At 31.0% G+C, this 19,793-nt stretch overlaps 1 protein-coding gene across 1 annotated transcript; it reads right to left on the minus strand.

Annotated features, from left to right (window-relative positions):
- Nucleotides 1-1,890: 1,890 nt before the first annotated feature.
- On the minus strand, nt 1,891-17,061 carry LOC130894971 (putative inorganic phosphate cotransporter). The gene is made up of 9 exons (XM_057802043.1): nt 16,853-17,061; nt 12,020-12,159; nt 11,157-11,469; nt 10,078-10,295; nt 8,131-8,283; nt 7,247-7,379; nt 4,617-4,861; nt 2,105-2,239; nt 1,891-2,050 (listed from the first exon to the last, which is right to left on the minus strand). The coding sequence occupies exons 1-9, from the start codon at nt 16,926-16,928 to the stop codon at nt 2,009-2,011; spliced, it is 1,455 nt and encodes a 484-aa protein (XP_057658026.1). The 5' UTR covers nt 16,929-17,061; the 3' UTR covers nt 1,891-2,008.
- Between the last annotated feature and the right edge of the window lie 2,732 nt (nt 17,062-19,793).

Genomic DNA, 19,793 nt, shown 5'->3' on the forward strand with positions numbered 1-19,793 from the left:
AATGGTAACTTAGTTTGTGAGGGATAAAAAAGTTATTCAAGGTTTCAGGGTATAGAAAACGGAAGTTTAACTTAATAACGTGTAGTATTTCACAAGTTATCAAAGAAGTAAGGTTGTTAAACACGATTGAGATATTGACGGAAACAATTGCCAGAATTTTTTAAGTTCGTTCCGATAATAGCAATATCTATTGCGTATGACCTACATGCCGATTATAAATTGATTGTTTCCGACATACATTATTACATGTTAACCGTGATGTCGAAATCTGAACTATGCATTTGAACTAGAGAAATTAAAGCGGTAAAATAAAACATAAATATAAATATAAGTTTTCGGAAACCTATTTATTAATCAACGGGTAATTAATAGATCGGTTGTTGTGATATCTTTCGTGATTATTTGTTTTGATTTTAGGTCTCTTTTCATTGATAATACAACTTTACATTGGCATTTGTCTAATAATAATAAAATTAAAATTATATAAATGTGCTTTTAAAAGAAAAATCAATTTCACCTTAAATTTTACACTTTAAAAAATAAGAAGCATTAAATTCTTTGTAGTTGTATTGAAATTTTTAAAATGGGAATGTAAATTTTACTTACATTGTTTCAATTTTTAATAATTGATAGCTTTCTCGTTCCTATTCCCTTCTAAAAATCTCTTTTTCGTGTATATGATTCCGTTTTAAGAAATTTTGAATATTTATAACTGATAACTTGTTAATAATAAATATAAGTTACTTTCAGAAATATTGCTAAAAATGCTCATAAATAAGGTGAAAAGGAACGTTGAACTTACAAGAGGATGATCACTGGTGATGTTTTCTGCTTACTACGTTTTTCTCGCCTTGGTTTGATAGATCGTCTCCTTTAACAACTAAAGTTGACCAGGAAACTTGTGTTTCTGTACGTATTTGATCCTGTTTGAAGCGCCAGAAATGTTCTTTGAGACACTTTTACTTTTTTTTGAAATAAACAATGGATGAACCCGAATTTATTGCAATATTTATTTGATACGTATTTTGGAATCCGCTGATCGTGTAGCAGTGTCGGGGACCTTTCACATTTCTATATGTATAAAGTACAATATATTTCTTTAATTTCTTATTCCTTAGACCTTCTGATATATTAATGCATCTAAATGTTATTGATTTTAGGTCTCTTATGTTCCAAAATTTTTAAAAGATAGATAGATAAAGTTGACTCTCGACTTTTCTTTGATAAACGACACGTCAATACGTAAATTTTTTTCCAATCTTTTTAAAAAAACTGATTTTCAAACAGAAGAGACCTAAAATCAAGAACATTCAGAAGCATTAATGTATCAAAAGGTCTAAGAAATCTATGAAATATACATATTCTTCTGAAGAAGAATTTCTTCAGTTCTTACATCTCAAATATGTAGCAGAAATCAATAAAATTATTAGTAGTTTTATTAGAATTTACCAAATGAAGCCATAAATTTCACTTAAATTATTTAGGTCTTCTATAGCTTTTTCATTCTTATGAATGTGAACCAATTCTAAGAATTCTCTTCTTTGTGTATCAAATTCCATTCCAAGAGTTTTTGAATCTTTATAATTGAATTTATGTTTATTTGATATTTTGTGGTTCGTTCATGCAGTTTTATTTTTTTATCGTATGACTCTTAGTCTATTTTCTAAATACTGAGATGTCTGCCCTATGTAGACAGCATCATAATTAGTACAAGGCACTTGATATATAATGTTAGTTCGTTTGTTTTTTTTTATTTTAATCTAGAGAAATATCTGCATAATGTATTATGTTCTTCATGACTTACTCGTAGACTTATATCGTATTTATTGAAATAATTCGATAGTTGTTGGGAAAGTCCTTGTACATAAACAATAATAAATGTTTCGTGTCTGTTTTGCTTTTCAATTTATTATAGTATCATCAATAAATACATAATAAATACATAAAAGGTCTAATGTTTTTCAATTTTATTTCCATCTTCTCATTAATTTAGTCATCAACTGTTTCTTCATATTTTATTTTCATCTTCCTGTATGTAGTTGTTTGTTATCTACAATTGTTTTCTTTATTTTCACACATGTGTTCAATTTTTTAAAACGCTTACCGTTCTCTTTGTTTTTGCGAAAGGTTCGTTCCAGTGTTGCCGTTCACCAGAAGTGAATATACTATTCATGACACAAGCAATAACATTTATAATGGCAGAAAAATAGAAAATAATATTCCATTGATGAACATTGGTCTGCAACAAAATAAAAAATTTCTGTTTTGCTATTAATATATTTCGAATTCTATTAACCTATACATACATAGAAAAATTTTCAGTATTTGTAGACAAACAGAAACAGATCAACCTATCAACTCATAATATATGGGCAATTGGACAAAATAATTGCCGTACGAACAAAAACGTATTATTATGAAGGCGAAATGCTAGAAAGATTATACAGGCTAATATAATCCAGACTCAGTATACATAATCATGAAATTTTTGTCTCAACATGGTTAACCAACTAGCGCCAAAATTTTTAAATTTTGAGAAGTATAAATCATGAATCCATGCAGCTTACCGGACAAAATAGTTGTAAGAAAACATTACCCTACTTTAACGGTTTATTGGCAGTTAAAATAATATAATAATAATTGCATGATGTTTGCAAATGACATGAAATTTATAAGCAAATATAAATTACGAATAAGATGGAATTAAATTGATAACCGAGCAACACTATTTAATATTAATGATAATGGAAAGTGATGAAACATTCTACACCCATGCCAAAAATACATTTCATACTAGCGATTGCAGTTTTCAATTATTCTTCAAATTTCCTACATTTCAATGGATGTACTCAGAAATGCGATTGTCACACGAAAATCCAACTTTATTATAACAATGAAAGAAAGGAAAAATGATTGATATCGGGAGCAGATTACAGGTTTTAGCCCAACTTCCCTTTTTTATATCTTATATTTTGTAAAAAATATGTAAGAGAGAATTTGCTGCCTCTTCAAATATTCACTCGTAATGATTGTTATACATACAGTGTGTCTACTTAAGTTGAAATCATAGGGAAAACTTTTTTATTAGTGGTTTTTGAATTACTAGAACACCCCCTTGATGACCAGATTTGGCTCCGTTCAATTATCATCTCTCCCATCTAAAAAAAAGTTTAAAAGGTCGTAGATTTTCTTCCAACGAGGAGGTAATAAAAGCTGTGGAGGTCTGGTTTGCAGAGCAAGAAGAGACATTGCCGAGGAGAATATTTTGAGTAATAAAATATTTTGACATTGGAATTTTGTTTGGTTCTATAGTAGGCTAAGAATTTTTCAATATATCCTCGTATATCATAAAAGAAAATATACATATATAAACATGTTAAACTATGTGTTTTATGGAATGTCCGAGGTGGAATTCTTCTCTTGCCGTCGCCGCAAATTCCGATTCGACTCTTAGCAGGAGGAAGACAATGGACAGGGCTGCACGGAAGAAGCTTCATCCAAGAATAATAAGTTACCAGAGGTAAAGGAGATGACATTATATATCATTTTCCAGTGGCTTACGAGAAATTTCTGCATATTATTGGGAAAAGTGCATAAAATATATAAAATTTTCTATTTTTTTATTATTAGCATCATGGAAATGATTGAGAGAGAAGTATTCATTATATTTCATTCTCGGAAATTCAATTCTCAATTATATACGGTTCCAAATTGATAAAAACAATTTTATAATTCTCGTAAATTTGAAAAGGCAACAAGAAAATAATATTCTAATAATAAATACTATAACCACATACACCCGTTCATAATTATTTCATTGTCTCAATGGTTTAGTACAGTGAACTCGCGATTTGTTAAATATGTTATTGCTGCAAAAATCATAATATTTTCCCGACAAATTTTCTAGTGAATCTCTATGTTTACAAGGTCAGTTTCACGTGGAACTATGTTTTTATAGCATGTAGCTTTATAGGTATGAATGGTGAAATTTTCAATACCTCCTTTTACAGAATTTTCTGTTGAAAACCTACTGAGCCAACGGTGAACCACATTTTTCAATTCAATTTTTTAAATTCTAAGGATTATAAATAAATAATACTGGAATCAAATGTCCATATGTAACACGTATCTCAAAAAATGACAAAAAGGATCAACCTATGAAACTAAACTGATAATCTAAACTAAATTTGTATGCATTACTGTAGGTTGTAGAATCTACCTGGAAAACCTCCATAAAGAAGAAGAGTTGGAAAGGGCTAAACGGTGACGCAGTTAAAGATTTAACATTTGAGGTATATACAAATATTTCACGTAACTATGTTACAAGTGATGACAAATACTTTTGTAGACAGTGCCACAAACTATCACCAAATGTAATTTCCAGAATGTATAAGCCCAAAAAAATCATCAAATTAATTTTCCTGTATGAAATGTAGGATTAATACCATAGAATAGTTCCATTTCTTAGTACATTGTTTGGTTAAGTTCCTATTCAATATTAGAGAATGCAAAGAGAATTATTTGATATAGCTCTTCGTAACTTATTGCAATTTCTTGCTAAAGATGCCTCTCATTTGTCGCTATTTCAAATTGTTTTGCATTTTGAAGGTACTTACTTCGTCTTTTATAATAATATAGGCAAAAATTGGAGCAAAAGCTGATGCTATTACGGATGAACCATTTGTAAATCCCATCAGAATTCCAGAAAAATTTGGGGCGAGATCCATATGATTGACGACGTGTCCAGATTTTGCAGGCCCATGGAAAGCTCCTACCAGAACTACTAAAGTTACTGTTAGATAAGCACTATCCGTTCCAATTTTGGTCAACGTGAAAAGAGACACAGCTGCTACAATGAGTCCTAAAATATTGTTTATTAATGATGTATATACGAGATAAATATACACTGTGGCAAAGTGTATGAATTAGCAAAAATACCGGAAATCATTTTTGAAGAAACCCCCAAATTCAATAATATTGAAACACTCATCGCAAAATAAACTTGGAAAAAAACCCAGACACGTACATCGACTACAATAATATCCTGAATAGTTTCAGATGGGTTCAGATCCATGTTAATGATGACATCAAGTAAACTATATATATTCTAAAGCTTGGAAAATATATTGAAAATAGATTGATATATTTTCCGAGCTTTCGAATACTTATGTATTCATCGTCTGGTCAAATACAAAATAAGAAATATGTATAAATGTATAACAATAATGAAATGTACTATGTACCTTTTTCGCAATATTTTAATTCGAAAATTATGAAGTAATAACCGATGCTAGTATAAAGTATTGATAAAGTTATCAATTATTATTATTATTATCAATCAGTAAGCACTATGAGAATTGAAAATTTTTTGTCGCTAATTCAAGACCCCATCGATAATTAAAAAAAAAATGGGACTGGGTGCTTTCACAAAAATCTGGTCTAATCAATATAGGATCTTGGTTTTCAAAGTTAAATAAGTATTGGCACTGGGCTACTGGAGGCCTATTTGATGATCATGATTGCGGTTCTGGGACTCAAACTATTGTTTGTTTCATATTAAGGCACCCAATAGCTGAGTACCCATAATCATTTAACTTTTAATTTTACAAGGTAATAACATTTTCTCTGCCATGGAAAACAGTCATTTATTGATAGTTATAACGTTGACTCAATAATAATTACATTTCTGAAGCCTTGTTATTTGTTAAATTAGATATTGTCAATCAAAATGTACTAAAATTTTGAATACACTTCCATGTTATTAACCTTAGGCGAGTGTTTAGGAAACTCTAGTGCAGCTGTTACGCGTTATGCAGAAAAATTTCCTTGAAGAAATTTACCAAGAAAAAATACATTTAGAGCCATTGAACAACATTATCGAGAAACTGGGAATATGAGACCTAAAAAAATAAAGTCTGGTACGCCAACAACAACAAGAATCATTAATGAAGAAAATATGATTTTAAATGTAATTGATCCAAATTAAAGAGTTAGCGTGAGGCAAGATAAACAAATACGTCTTTGAGTACTTAAAGGGATATTTAAAGAGCAACAGCTACATCCTTATGATAACAGACAATTCCAAGAGCTCTTGCTACCGGTTAGAGTAGATTTTTGTCATACATTACAAGAAAGGACAGCCCTTGATCCAATTTTTTTAAAATTTATTCTTTTCAGGGACGAGGCCACATTTGAAGTTAATGTTTGGGCAGCTACTTTAGGTAACAAATTTATAGGTTATCACATTCTACCTGGAAATTCAAATGGTGATATGTACCTAAATTTTCAAGCTATCACTTATTCAAGATATTAGAAGATTTAATGCTAACCGAGGGAAGATATCTATTTTTTATGAATATTTAGAAGGTATCGTGATTGGTTGAGTAACCATTTTCCGAATTGAGGAATTGGTAGAGATACAGAAGCTCCGATTTAGTGGCCTCCTCGGTCATGCGATTTTAATCCTTTGGATTACACAGTTTGGTCATATCTCGAATAAAAAGTTTATACTACAGAGGTAAATTCACCTCAAAAATTGAAAGACAGAATTCAACGTCACTTTAATAACCTCATAGCTGACTCCCAGCCATTTAGAAGATGGATGGATTTTTTAGAAAAAGGGTAGACTTGTGTATTCGTGAAAATGGAGGAAATTTTGAGCACCTATTCTAATTGAATTAGTCTTCAATCAACTGTTTTTCCTGTTACTTCCTAATTTTCAGTTCAAAATATTCCAAAAACGGTACACAGTATCTAGTTTTATTAAGAGTATGGTGTAAAATCAAATGATGTTGAAATTTTGCTTAATAAATGTAATGATGAAAAAGTTATGTAAAATACTTCTTGGTACGAAACGGGTAACTAGTGCCCTCTATGAGAGACATAAAAACGAATTCATTGGATGTATAAATTTCCATAACATATTGAGATAAAATTTCAATACAATGTTGCCAGTAGTTGCGGCAAAATCGTGAAAAATGTGTATAATTTTTTTTCTTTAACGCATTTTACCTTAAATACGGATGGCGCTACGAATTTTTTTACTGTACAAGCCCCAAATATCTTTCAGTTTTCTATCTGTCCCAAAGACGAGATCACCTTTTTTTGAAACACCCTGTATTATCAAGAGAATATGATGGGGTGCCCGAAACATCGAAAAGTTTCTAATTCCCTATGCCACAACTTTCAACTTAGTTTTAAATGCTAAATCAACTCTAGCTGAACCTGATTTTGACAGAAAACGTACCGATGTTGTTTGCTGTTTTTCTAATGAATGTGATGGTTACCAAATTTCTTGTTAATAGACAGTCTGCTATTAGAGACGCAATAAGTCCAGTTACCAATTCTATTATATACGGAAGGGATGAAAGGACGCTGTTCTGTAAATAAACATATATTATTATTTCAATCATATCAGTCTATAACAATATTATCGCAGCATGTATATCAGTGAATAAAACTTCTCAAACTTCACTTTTTGAACCATCATTCTCAGCTCCAGCACCAGGCAACCAACTCATAACAGCTGCATTGCTATTAAATAGTCACAAAGAAGCTTAAGAATATTTTCTCGCATCAAAATAGGTCTATAACAAGCAATTAATTGAATTAAATGTATTAACTCATTAAATATCTGAATTATGTCGTAGGTATGTTCTCTAAAGTTTGCCAGTTCTTCCCAGATCACCTCAACAGCCAACAGATTTTGGGATCATACGTGATATCTCAGTTTTTGTGATAAATGAATAAGGCACGGTTTTAAATCTCAACATCAATATTATACAACCCAATATTCAATGGAATAGTAGGAAACTAACCAAATAATCAAATATTTTAAATTCAACGTCACTTTTACCTAAGCGTTCAATCAATATCACATCACAAAATTTAGCCACTAGTATTTTATTATGTAATAATTTCATGAACAGAGAAGTATATTCTTTTCTTTTCAAAAGATACTTTCTGAGCTCCAGAATTCTGTTGGAACATTAAATATTCCAGCGGTGGATAACGCGCCACTAAATAAATGTTGATCTCGCTTCCAAACTTGGAGATATTTGCAATTACAGGTATTTTTTCGAAAAATATTACCGCTAAAAATTATATATGTTCAGTTTGTAGGAAACTTACAGAAGTCAAATCAAAATGCATAACTTTGTTCAGGTATATAGCAGTTTCGGTGATCATTGTCCAATGGGTGTAACTAAAAGCAACATTCGAAATCGTCAGAGCAAAACAAGGCGAGCTCGTGAAAATACTTTTCCATGGAACTTGTAATTTTCTCTGAAAAATACATAAATAAAATATATTTAATCAGTTGTAGAAATGTTGAGACAGAATCATTATTAAAATAACTTGGTTCTCATGTTTGTTGAAGTGGATTAAATTCATATTCGAAAGGAAACTTAGTCTTTTTCATCTCTGTCTCAAAATTTTTTCAAATCTTTATATAAAATGAATAAACGGTGGAATTGAAAATATCTTTATAAAGTAGTTACAGATAATCTATGCTTGAAATCTGGCTAAGTTGATGGGCTCATTTTTTATACAACACAAAATTTTACTTGAGATTACTTGCATCAAAATATATTTCCAAATCGAGATATACCAGTTATAAGCCAAGCAACAATTCGAAAAAAAAAGTTTACTGAGATGATTATGATAATAGTATAGATAAATACATAAAACAAGAAAAGCAAGTATTTTTTAGCAAAAACTGTCTTGTGTATTTAGATCTCAGATATTTTGTTTTGAGTTATTATCAATCAGCTCGACTTGAAACTTAAAATATACTTGACACAGCAAACATTGACGTTTCTTCCAATTTCTCTTAGTAAGAGAACCTTTCACGTACAAGGGTCGCTACTTAAGTTTTGAGATATGGCGACACTGATGTAAATATGTAAAATCTAGCATTACTCTCATAAAGTTCAACATTTTTTATGGTAACCGTAATCAGAACGTGTTGTCATACGAGTGCTATTTGAGTTGTTAACAGGTACTTGAAACATTCATCTTGGTAAAATGGAATTGAATTGCAAATATTTTCGTGGGTGGATTTTCTATGACTTTTTGCGTAGATTGAACCAACAGCAGTGTGCTGATCAACTAGCTCCGACTTTTGTTTCGCTGGATTTCCGAATTTAACCGTGGTCACACCTCGCTACAGGATGAATTTCGTGAAGGTCTTTTAAAATAAGCTGTTGTGCCATAAAACATCGGAGCAGTACGGAATGTGTGATGTGACATAGCGTGAGATTGAGGCATACTTGAACATTAGTTCAACTTGCATACATTCAATATTGCATGAACATTTGACTGTCAAAAAGATTTGTTCCAACTAGAACCACAACAATGGGAGCTCTCACACACCAGCTCAAATAGAACTTTTTTTAACAGTCAAAGCAACGAATTGATGGGTCATCCGCTGTTCATTCCTTGTTTGACACCCAATGATTTCTTACTATTCCCGCAGTTCAAAAATAAATGGCGAGGTCAACGCTTTTCTATACTTGAAAAAGTGGTTGGTGTCCTCAAATCACATGTTTTGGAGGTACCTCAATCGAAATGAAAAAAATGCTTCGACAATTTGTTCAAACTGTTGCAAAAGTGATCTAAATTGATCTTAATGAAGAATATTTAAAAAAATAATGAGGCTATTTCCAGTTATGAATATTAGTTAGGTTCTCTCTATCTCAAGCTTAAGTAGCAAACATCGTATTAACAATTTATTTGTATATATATGTGTGTGTGTGTTTGTATGTATATATATGAATTGCCACGTTCCCAATAAGAAACCTCTACCTAAACGCGTTACTTATAACCTATTCTGCTCTCCTCTATTCCCAATATTTTCGGAATTTGGGCGATTGCGAAAAGAATATAACACGTATCGCGGCATTAAAGTCTCTTTTTGTCCCTCGTCTGGTTAGTTAATCTCCAGCTTCGGCTAAATGCCTTGGCAACTAATCTCCTTCCTCGTGACAAAAAGTATGACTTCACTGTGACAAAAAGTGTGACTTAAGTACCTTGATTCATAAATAACTATTTTTATATTGTCTAAAAACTGATACTTACTTTGACAAGGGAAGTATTCAAGTTAGTTACAATATACATTTTTTCATCGAATGAAATACTGGGATGGCTATTCGGGTTGCTGCTACCCAACCAAGCATAGATAATAGCTATCACTAAACTGACTCCATTAAGAAGATAGAACACGAATGGCCATCCATAACGTGATGAAGATATGTATCCGGATAGCAACATGCATGTAACGATGCCAGCGGCTGGTCCTTAAATTAATTGAATGAGTTTATAAATATTGATTAATGTATATTTAGTTGATGTACATCATGGTTCCGCGAAACGTTTTCCAAGTATAGTTAATGGACGAAATTATAAAGATAACGGACAAGCATCTCAAACATTCATAAGCTAGTTCATCCAAATTAATCAAAAGACTTAAAACCGGTTAATTTTTCGTTACAAAATAACTTTCAATCATTAATATATTATTCCATAATTAAATTTCAAGCAGATTCCGAATATACAGATTGTCGGAGAACTTCCCGTCCCTTCTGGCGTAATTTTTGCAGTGTGTGGTCGTGGGTTATTGTGATGATTACAGCCTACTGCTTAATTAGTACTGATTAATCTTTTTTACTTAAAAATACTTTATTCTTAACGATTCGGTTGGTTCGTATAAGTTCATAAGAAATAATTCCTTAAAAATCTCAAATAATACATATCCCAACTTTTGCATGCAAGTAAAGCTCTGGCGTTCGTACAGCACTTCGCAGCCATTGAAGCCGTCTTTCTGAATCAACAGAAAACATCCATTTTTTATCCCATTGCTCTAAAAACCAAAATCTGACAAAGTGCTGATTTTTGCTTTTGGTTGCGGTTGTTTCCGGTTAACTCGGTTCCCGAGCATTTTAACCTAACCAATTCGATTGCTTTACAGTGACATTTCGGATAAACTGATTAATCAGTTTAATAATTTTCGGTAATTAAACAGTTTGCTTTCTTTAAAAAGTCAAGTTATTCTGACGTTTATATCATCCACATGAAGGAGTAACTTTTTCTGAGAATCAGGCGCTATTTTATTCTGAATAGTTTTTATGATTGAGTAATAATAAATAAATAAACATTACCTGAATAAACAAGTGTTCCCAATCTATTACGCTCTGGTGAAGGCACCCACTTTCCCAATATTCCATGAAGGCATGGGAATATAAAGCCTTGTGCAAATCCTTGAAGACATCTAAATGTAATGACTCCAAGAGAACCGAAATGTTTTGCTGCAATTGGTATGAAAAGGCCAAATACCGCAGTTATACTTGTCGAAGCTACTAGAAACCATTTTCCACCGTATTGATCAGCAAGAAATCCTGCTACCATTTGGGGTAAACAGTAACCCCACAGAAAAGACCCAACGACTAAACTTTTATCAGTCCAATTATAAGTCTGAATAGGAGAAAAGATTTGTGAATGAATATTCTTTGTCGATCTAGTATAAACTTAACTAAAAATTAATTATCCCAAACAAATGAATCATAGGTTCTACTATAGATATTTTTATTTGGAAATGGAATACGTTAGCGTTTTCTGAAAAATTTAATCATATGTTTGAATCAAAAGTTCAATATTTTTAAAATTCAATGAATGATTTGAAACGAACCGAGATAAGTTGTTGAATCATTTGAACTTTTGATCTAATCGTCTGTTGATGTGGTAACATCTTTCACACACTAGGATAACTGGATACGATCGTATTAACATTCCACTTCGTTAATATATCCAACAGAAAAGCATATTTTTTGAATTTAGAAAGCCGAAAGCGGTATCCAGTTGTGATTTTCTCCTTCCAATAAGAAATTATGAAGATAACAGTGTAAAATTGATGCAGGAATCTTGATCATCTTAATTAATATCTTTTATTTTCCGATATATTAACCTAATTTGGCTTTAAATGATTGGACTAAATGGAATAAAGTTAAATGAGTTCAATACTCACAGGAATATCTCCATTCATACTAGCCGAAGAATCTGTCATTGCTACAATGGTTACAGATAAACTTGTTCTCATCAAAAAACAACAAAATAATATCAATCCCAACATAATAACTTGTGAATGCCTCTTTCCAAACGTTGGTCCTGGAAATAAATCATCATAATAACTCAAATTTAAACAGTACTAGAAATTACTTCATCGTTGGTTTGATAGAGGTAGTGAATGTTAACGGCCATTTCCAAATCTATTCCTTGGTTTTCTAGTTATGGGGGCTCATGAAAGCACTGGTATACTCACAAGAAATGAATTATCGTTATAAATTTTGGAAATAAACATCGCTCAGTTAATTGCTGATCAGACCAGGTATTTTCAAAAATTAGAAATCAATAAGCGGAAGAGATAAAACTGGGTCATATAGAAAATTTGCTCCGCAAGTTTTATTCCTGTTATTTGGTGTGTATATGAGAAAGATCTTTCATGTACTAGGCTCTTTTAAAATTTTCGTGTCATCAAAATAAATTTCCTCCATTTAGATTATAATGTAATGATTGACTTAGGAGACGCAATTTTTTTTGTACCAAGAAATCCCTTGCACTTGTCATGCGCCTCTGGTTGTTGCAAGAAATATTAACTCAGTACAAATCTCATTCATTATTCACTTTAGTAATAATCTATCAAAAAATTCAGTCAATTCTCAGAATAATTGCATATTGATAAAGATATATTTATGATAATAGCTTTACACCTTTCTGATCAAGAAATTGAAGGAGAATATGAAGGAATGAAAAAAAAAATATATGAATTAACCGTGGCGTCCCACAAGGCTCCGTTTTTGGCCCCACACTTTGGTATATGACGGAATCTGATGGTCTGTTAACAAAAATTTTGTGGATGACATAGCATTGGCTTTTGTTGATAAAGAGGAGATGAATTGTATGAAAAAGAAATCTCTCAGACTATGACCAAAGAAGACAAAATTAGTGTGACCAGGATAAGAGGCTTCTGTAAGAGGATTCCTGTTCGCAGCGCCAGAAATGTCGTTTGCAGCATGTCGGCTGGTAACCGTTTTCCGTTTTCTTATGTTCACGTTTCTATATACAGGAGAAGAAAGATTAAATCTTCATGATTGCTATATTACAAATAATAAAAGTTCAGCCCTTGTCCTATGAGAATATGGAAGGCGTTTTTACAATTCTCATTTTTATGCGCGTTCTATTAAATGTAAATATAAATGTAAAAAAAGACACTCAGTGTCATAAGTTTTCAGTTTAAAAATTAATTTTACATATGATGCCAATAAGTTCAATTTTTATTTTGCTGAATTTTTCAAATATAATGATTTTTCAATAAAAATTCAAATAACTCGGTTTCATGAAAGTTACCTTTTATTTTTACCGCCAAATCAAAAAAAGGAATAAAATTTAGGATGTTCTATTTAAAATTCCCAAGTTGATGTGAATACTTAAGAATTGTGGCTCCCTCTATAATCCATAAGTCAATAAGATTTTCTCTCCTTACATATGAATAAATAATATCCCAAATAAATCATCCAAACTTCCCATAAATTATTTAAAATAAACAATCTAAATAAACCGCTTACTATAAAATAGCTGGGGATCAAACGAATTCAGTCATTAATAAAAAGTTTGAAATTGCAATATAGCCAAGCTGGGGCGGCTTAAGGACCCATTCCGCGAACCTGTTCTCAACAAAAACCTAGAGGATTAAAGATCTTGGAAGTCAATGACAAAATTGAACGCTTTGTGTACTATTTGTGGATATTTGAAAAATGCAACTCATCATTTTGTGGTTGCCGTGGTACCATACACGCTGAGTCGAGAACATTGGTAATATCGTTGCGTAATTTGACTCAGTGGTTATCCCATATGTTACAGTATTCAATTGATATACTGCGATTTTATCCGGAGGGTTGTTACGCCATAAAATTTGCTGCAATGAACGATTATCTGGATGTACCAGTACTTGTTGATACATTTTTTCTATGTCTGCCTTAATAATGTACTTATGTTGTTGAAAACTTATGAATACGGACAGTAAGTTCTCTTGAATGGTCGGCTCAATCAACTGTATACTATTTGAAGACAGTCATTACGTAGTGGGATAACTGCTGCAATCGTTGGCTCTAGCAGTTGGCAATGATTGACGTTTATTATCATGATCGATATAGACTATTGAATTATGTCGTTTCTTGTGAATTATATATCCATTCTTTTTACATTGGTTTGCATAGTAGCCTTTTTTAAAACAATTAAAACATACTTTGAACTTCAACAACAACAAAATTCCACAAGTAGATTGTCGTTATTACTCTTTGGATACGAAACATTGTTTGACTGTGATGATAAGTGAGTCGATGCAAATTTTCGACGGTTATCATGCTTCCAACGTTCCAAGGTCTGCATTACCACTCAAAAAGAAATCATGCTTTCTAATGTGATAACCTTTGGTTTATCTTCTAAATGACTTTTGAGTTCTTCCCATTCACGAAATGATTTTGCTTCTAATTTACTCACGATGATGTATATAAGAATATCCCAGTGGTCTGTGGGCCTATATATGATGAAAAATAGCACGAATGGAGAAAGATGTTTCTTTTGTTATGGGAGTCATATTGAAGATCACGTAAACATGGTTATTAATTATAACTCGCTATCACTTAAAAGTTTCCATGCAACCTGGGAGTTAGCTGCCGAAAATTTGATTGTTTTGGTTACTAATTTATCACTTTCCTCTAATGACGCACGTAAACAATAGAATTTGTTAATATTTAAAATTTCATCATTATTATTTATGAGGCTAAATAATGTTTCATGAAAGTTAAACCAATTCTCATAACTACCGTTGAATTTTGGCCGGTAAATAGCAGGAAACTCAAAAAAAACTTCGTCCATGGATGTTGGTATTGTACTCGATTGTATTTTGAGCTTTACCTAAACTTGAAAGACAGTTTGGACACTTATCATCAAGGCCGAATTACTCCAGAAGGTTTCAAACTGAATCCCGATAAAATAAGTACCATCCAAAAATTTCCGATACATAAAACATCTTTAACTAATGGCCTCAAAAAAAAATGCAGTTATCAACATAACGATCCTGATTATATCGATTGTTTTGACACATCTAAAAATATATTATCTGGACTTTTCACGTCCATTCGATCCCACAACTGATGCGAGGCGCTATTCTTAGCCAAGAAAAAGTCATAATTGATATACCTGTGGCCTAAGCTATCAGGACACTTTCGATTCTGAAATAATCTATTTAACAATTGAAAAAGAGCTGGCTAGGCTTATTGGGGCCATTAAACGATTCCAACATAATATTTTTTGAAGTATCCTAGTTCCAAATTGATTAGATTAAAATTAAAACTCGAATAATATAATATAGTACATGAATAAGGAGCCTTGAACACGTACAGTACTAACTGTTTATCGCGAAATCAGTTGAATTGGATTATACCCTTCTAGCTTAGAATAACTGTATTCATTCAGAAGAAAAACTAAAACCATACGAAATTATTGCAAGTAATTTAGAGAATAATTCTTCTGTTGATCTTCATATTGATAGACAATTGAAAAATAATTATATTCATAAACACTGGAAAAATGGAATTACTACGTTCTGAAACCAAATATGGAGTGATATCATGAGCTAAAGGGAGTAAAAAATATGTACCGAATCCTCTATCAACAAAAATATTTGTCAAAAATAAATAAATCCGAAGTAAATAAAAAACAATCAGCATCCAGAGCAAATAAAATACGTAAACAGAAAAAATTAAACTGCAAAAATTACTACACGTCATTTTGATCTCGCAGAATACAAAAAACGCAAAAAACAATATATATTTCTTATAAAAAGAAAATGTATAGGAAATGTTGAAATAAGAATCGAATTAAAGTTTGAACATTCAAATATTTATTCAATAAAAAACGATAAACGATCATTTTGATTCTCAAGACGAAGAATGGATGAATGCAATCTTCAGAATATCACCATAATCGAAGTTATTAGACATAAAAGATATGCTTGATCTTCAAGTGCAATATGTATAACATTCTTATCTCAAAGATATTTTAGATGAAATTTTAATTATTTATAACGTAATACATATTAGATGTTGTAGATAATTCTTGGACATTCTCCAAACTAAGGACATCACATCTAAGTATAATGAAATAAAAACAATTATTTACACAGTTGCGAAAACTGTCTTCGTACTAAGAACTACAATTATCTTTGTAATTGAAATACGAAAATACTTTGAATTTTGGATCAACTTCAGATATAACACGTAGAGTGAGAGGAAATAGAATATTTTAATCAATTCCCATAGATTTTAATGTTAAGTTTCAATTATTTCACTATACTACCTTTACCCAATAAGTTAGAATCAGAATTCAATACCAAACTAAAAGTATTTGCTAAAATGTGATACGCAGATAAAGCCTCTCAACAACACTTGTCCTAGAAGTCAGACTTTTCAATGTGCTTCTATCCTTCGAGACAATAATAAACCATCATGTGAAGAACAAATTGTTTTAAACTATGTTACAAAAAATGCAAAAATCAAACTTTTAGAAAAACATACCAGAAATAAACCAATACCTAAGAGTATTTCCAAAAAAAGAAAAGCTGACGATGAAATGTTCAGAAGATACAGAAATCATAATATCAAAGCCTTTGTTAATGTTAAATTATGTATATAATATAGTGGTAATGATAAAATGGTTAAATTTAACATTACTGTTAAAACATCTGTTCCAAAATCCAAGCTATTCTTTAGAATTTGATAAAACCCAAATAACAACTTACCTTTGACTACTGGTGTTTTTTCGTCTAATAGATTAGATGTAGTATCAAATTTATTTTCCTCAGATTCACATTTCATCTTGGATTTCTTTATAAAATAATTTTTCAGTGAATTTATTATTCCAACATTCGTTATAGTTTGTTATCTCTATTTTAAATCAAGAAAATTCCACTATTGTGATGTATTGTTGAACATTGTATGTACAAGGATTGTTGTATCAGTATTAATAAGACAATAAAATATAAGTTTAAATAGAAATCTACAAACCATCTATTTCATTTTAACAAGTTTTGTTCTTATTATTTGCTGAGCTACTGCGAGTAAATTGTCTCTCTGATTTATTCATGTAATAAGAAATTTTTAATATCTTTTTTTCTAAAAGCTATCAATTGAATTTTTGTGGTAGCATTAAAATTTATAGAATAAAACTATAAATTTTACTGTTATCATGATAACTTTCTTGTTTTCATGTATGTGAATAATTTCTAAAAACTCTATTTTTCTTGTATCTGATTCTGTCTCAAGAAATATTGAATTTTTATAATCGAATGTATGTTTTTGTGATATCTCATGGCTTTTCAATGCATTTTTTATCGTATTGATGACCTTTCAATCTATTTCCTAAATAGTAAGATGTCTGTCCTATTTTTGATAAATAACAACTGGAAAAAATGTCACTAAACATCAGTTCAATTATACCAATACTATAATTATTGAAACAATTTAAAAAAGAAAGAATTCCACGAAATGGTAGCAATCCAAAGATCCTCATCTTGCATAAATGAAAAAAGACATAACTCAACACCATTCCATTATTTTGGATTGGAACTTGTTCTAACCGTAGTGGTAAATCATACCACTGATTGGCTTTACAAAACCACATATTCCTTCCATCAGTATAAATGTTCATAGTATATTAATTGTCCTAGTCCTCGTTGTGATGATTTTAACTAAAAAATATCAACAGTAGATTTCAATTGAGAAAAAAAGAAATTTTTAATTTAGAAGTGCAATTGTACATTGACGAATTACATATAATAAGTAAGTTAGATATCGTTTTTATTCTTTTGTTATATATGTTTTACAATGTAAAAGGTCTAAAGAAAAGAAATTCTGACACAGAACAAGACTTATCTGATAGGGAGATAAATACATTTGAAGAGAAGACATCGTGAGCTTTGGTTCATATTAAAAGATAACACCAAAACAATTAGGAAAAGGTTCAAACATCAGAACTCGTGCTGACAACATTATAACTCAGCTGCTGAGAGTAAAAGGAGAAGCTGAACAGAAGACAGTAGCAGCTGTAACATGGTTGCATACCCAAATATGGAGATTGAAAAGAACCAAAGTTCTGCTTGGATTGCTTTATATTGCTGGTAAAATGAAAAGCAATCATCATAATATCGAGCACTATCGAACAGATTGCATGGGATTCGAAATATTCAGGCTGACAATGTCATTAGGAAAATTCGAAACCTTGCTCCAAAATTCTGGACGATAAAACAACGCCAGAACCACAAAAATATGATAAACTGAGAATTTTTTTTGTGAATTTATTGCTAATCTAACGAAGTATTTCTCTTTTCCCCATATAACCTTCAATTCCCCGGCAGGAGACTCCTCCTCAGGAAGTGGTATTCGGACTTAGTTAAAGTATACAAATAACTGGTACTCAGATAGGGTGAACAGTTAATCCCTATCAAATTGGACGCCACCAGCTGTAGAATTGCGGGTAAAAAATAAAATGAGGAACCGGAACCACAAATGGAAATCACGGAAGAAGGAACGAGTAGAGAGAACAGTTTTGAACAAAAGGAGCTTATGCTCCAGCATATAAGAAAACTGAGTTCATATTCTTATTCAAATATAACCAAACAGGAATCTGTTCTATTCTAGTCGTTCTGTTTTCCAAATAAATAAAAAATACTAATTTATATGAAAAGTGTCTTCCAAAAATTGCTTAAAACAAAAGGAATCCATAGATATTTTTGTGAGCACAATAAGAAAAAAGAAAAACCTAACCAGCGAATATAATGAATCAAATCATCACAAACTTACTAAAATTTACTTTGATAGAGGTAGTGTTGATAGGTAGACGAAGAATTCGATTCAATTTCCAGCTTTTATTAAATTTAACCAGCCTAATGTCATATCCTCGGAGAAAAAAAGAAAATCAAGCGATCCTTATCACAGCGGCGCACCATTATCAATTACTTATTTATTACTATAAACTCTAACCTCATTAAGTTTATCATCACTATAAATTATTTGTATTTCATATTTATAGATTCTCAACTTTAACCATCTCCAATTATTTGTTATTTGATTATTTTTAATGTGAATGTAATCAACCATAAATATATTCATCTACTTTCATAATTATCATTGTATAAGATAAAAACTAATATTTAAAGAAGTTTGTAAACTAATACTTCGTTCATTTGATTTGATATTCGTCTAGTACACCAGTCAGATTAGTGTAACCAATTTTAACTTCAAATTATTGTTAAATCCTCAGTTTGCTAAATAAATTGTTTCTCAAAACAAGTTGGAGAATTGAGTTATTTAATCATAGCACACACGAGATATTTGATAAATCATGTGATAAATTGTAAACCAAACATATTCGTTACCATTAAAAACGATATCATGAAGTGCAGTGTTTTAAAGCACATAGATAGATATCTAAAAAAAATACTTTTGCCAACAACAGAGAAAAGCAAGAGATATGCCTAACAAAATACTTTCATAAGTACCAGTACATCAAAAATACTCAATAAATTGTCGTGCAAAACGTAAACGTGTTATATTCATATCAAAACCAAAATAAAGCGTATACTAAGAACAAAAACGCTCCCAAACAAAAAGATAATTTATCAGTACATATACACTAAAAGGGGGAGAGACTACCAGAAAATTTACTGGATCCAAGATTGCATA

This window comes from Diorhabda carinulata, chromosome 6 (assembly GCF_026250575.1).
Source record: "Diorhabda carinulata isolate Delta chromosome 6, icDioCari1.1, whole genome shotgun sequence".
Classification (NCBI taxonomy): Eukaryota; Metazoa; Arthropoda; class Insecta; order Coleoptera; family Chrysomelidae; genus Diorhabda; species Diorhabda carinulata.

Bases quoted from the DNA above. Each gene is read 5' to 3' on its own strand.
- LOC130894971 (XM_057802043.1), bottom strand. From the start codon at position 16,928: ATGAAATGTGAATCTGAGGAAAATAAATTTGATACTACATCTAATCTA. The intron at 12,160-16,852 runs GTAAGTTGTTAT...ATTTATTTCCAG, and splicing joins AAAAACACCAGTAGTCAAAG to GACCAACGTTTGGAAAGAGG. The intron at 2,051-2,104 runs GTAAGCGTTTTA...AAACAATTGTAG, and splicing joins TCGCAAAAACAAAGAGAACG to ATAACAAACAACTACATACA.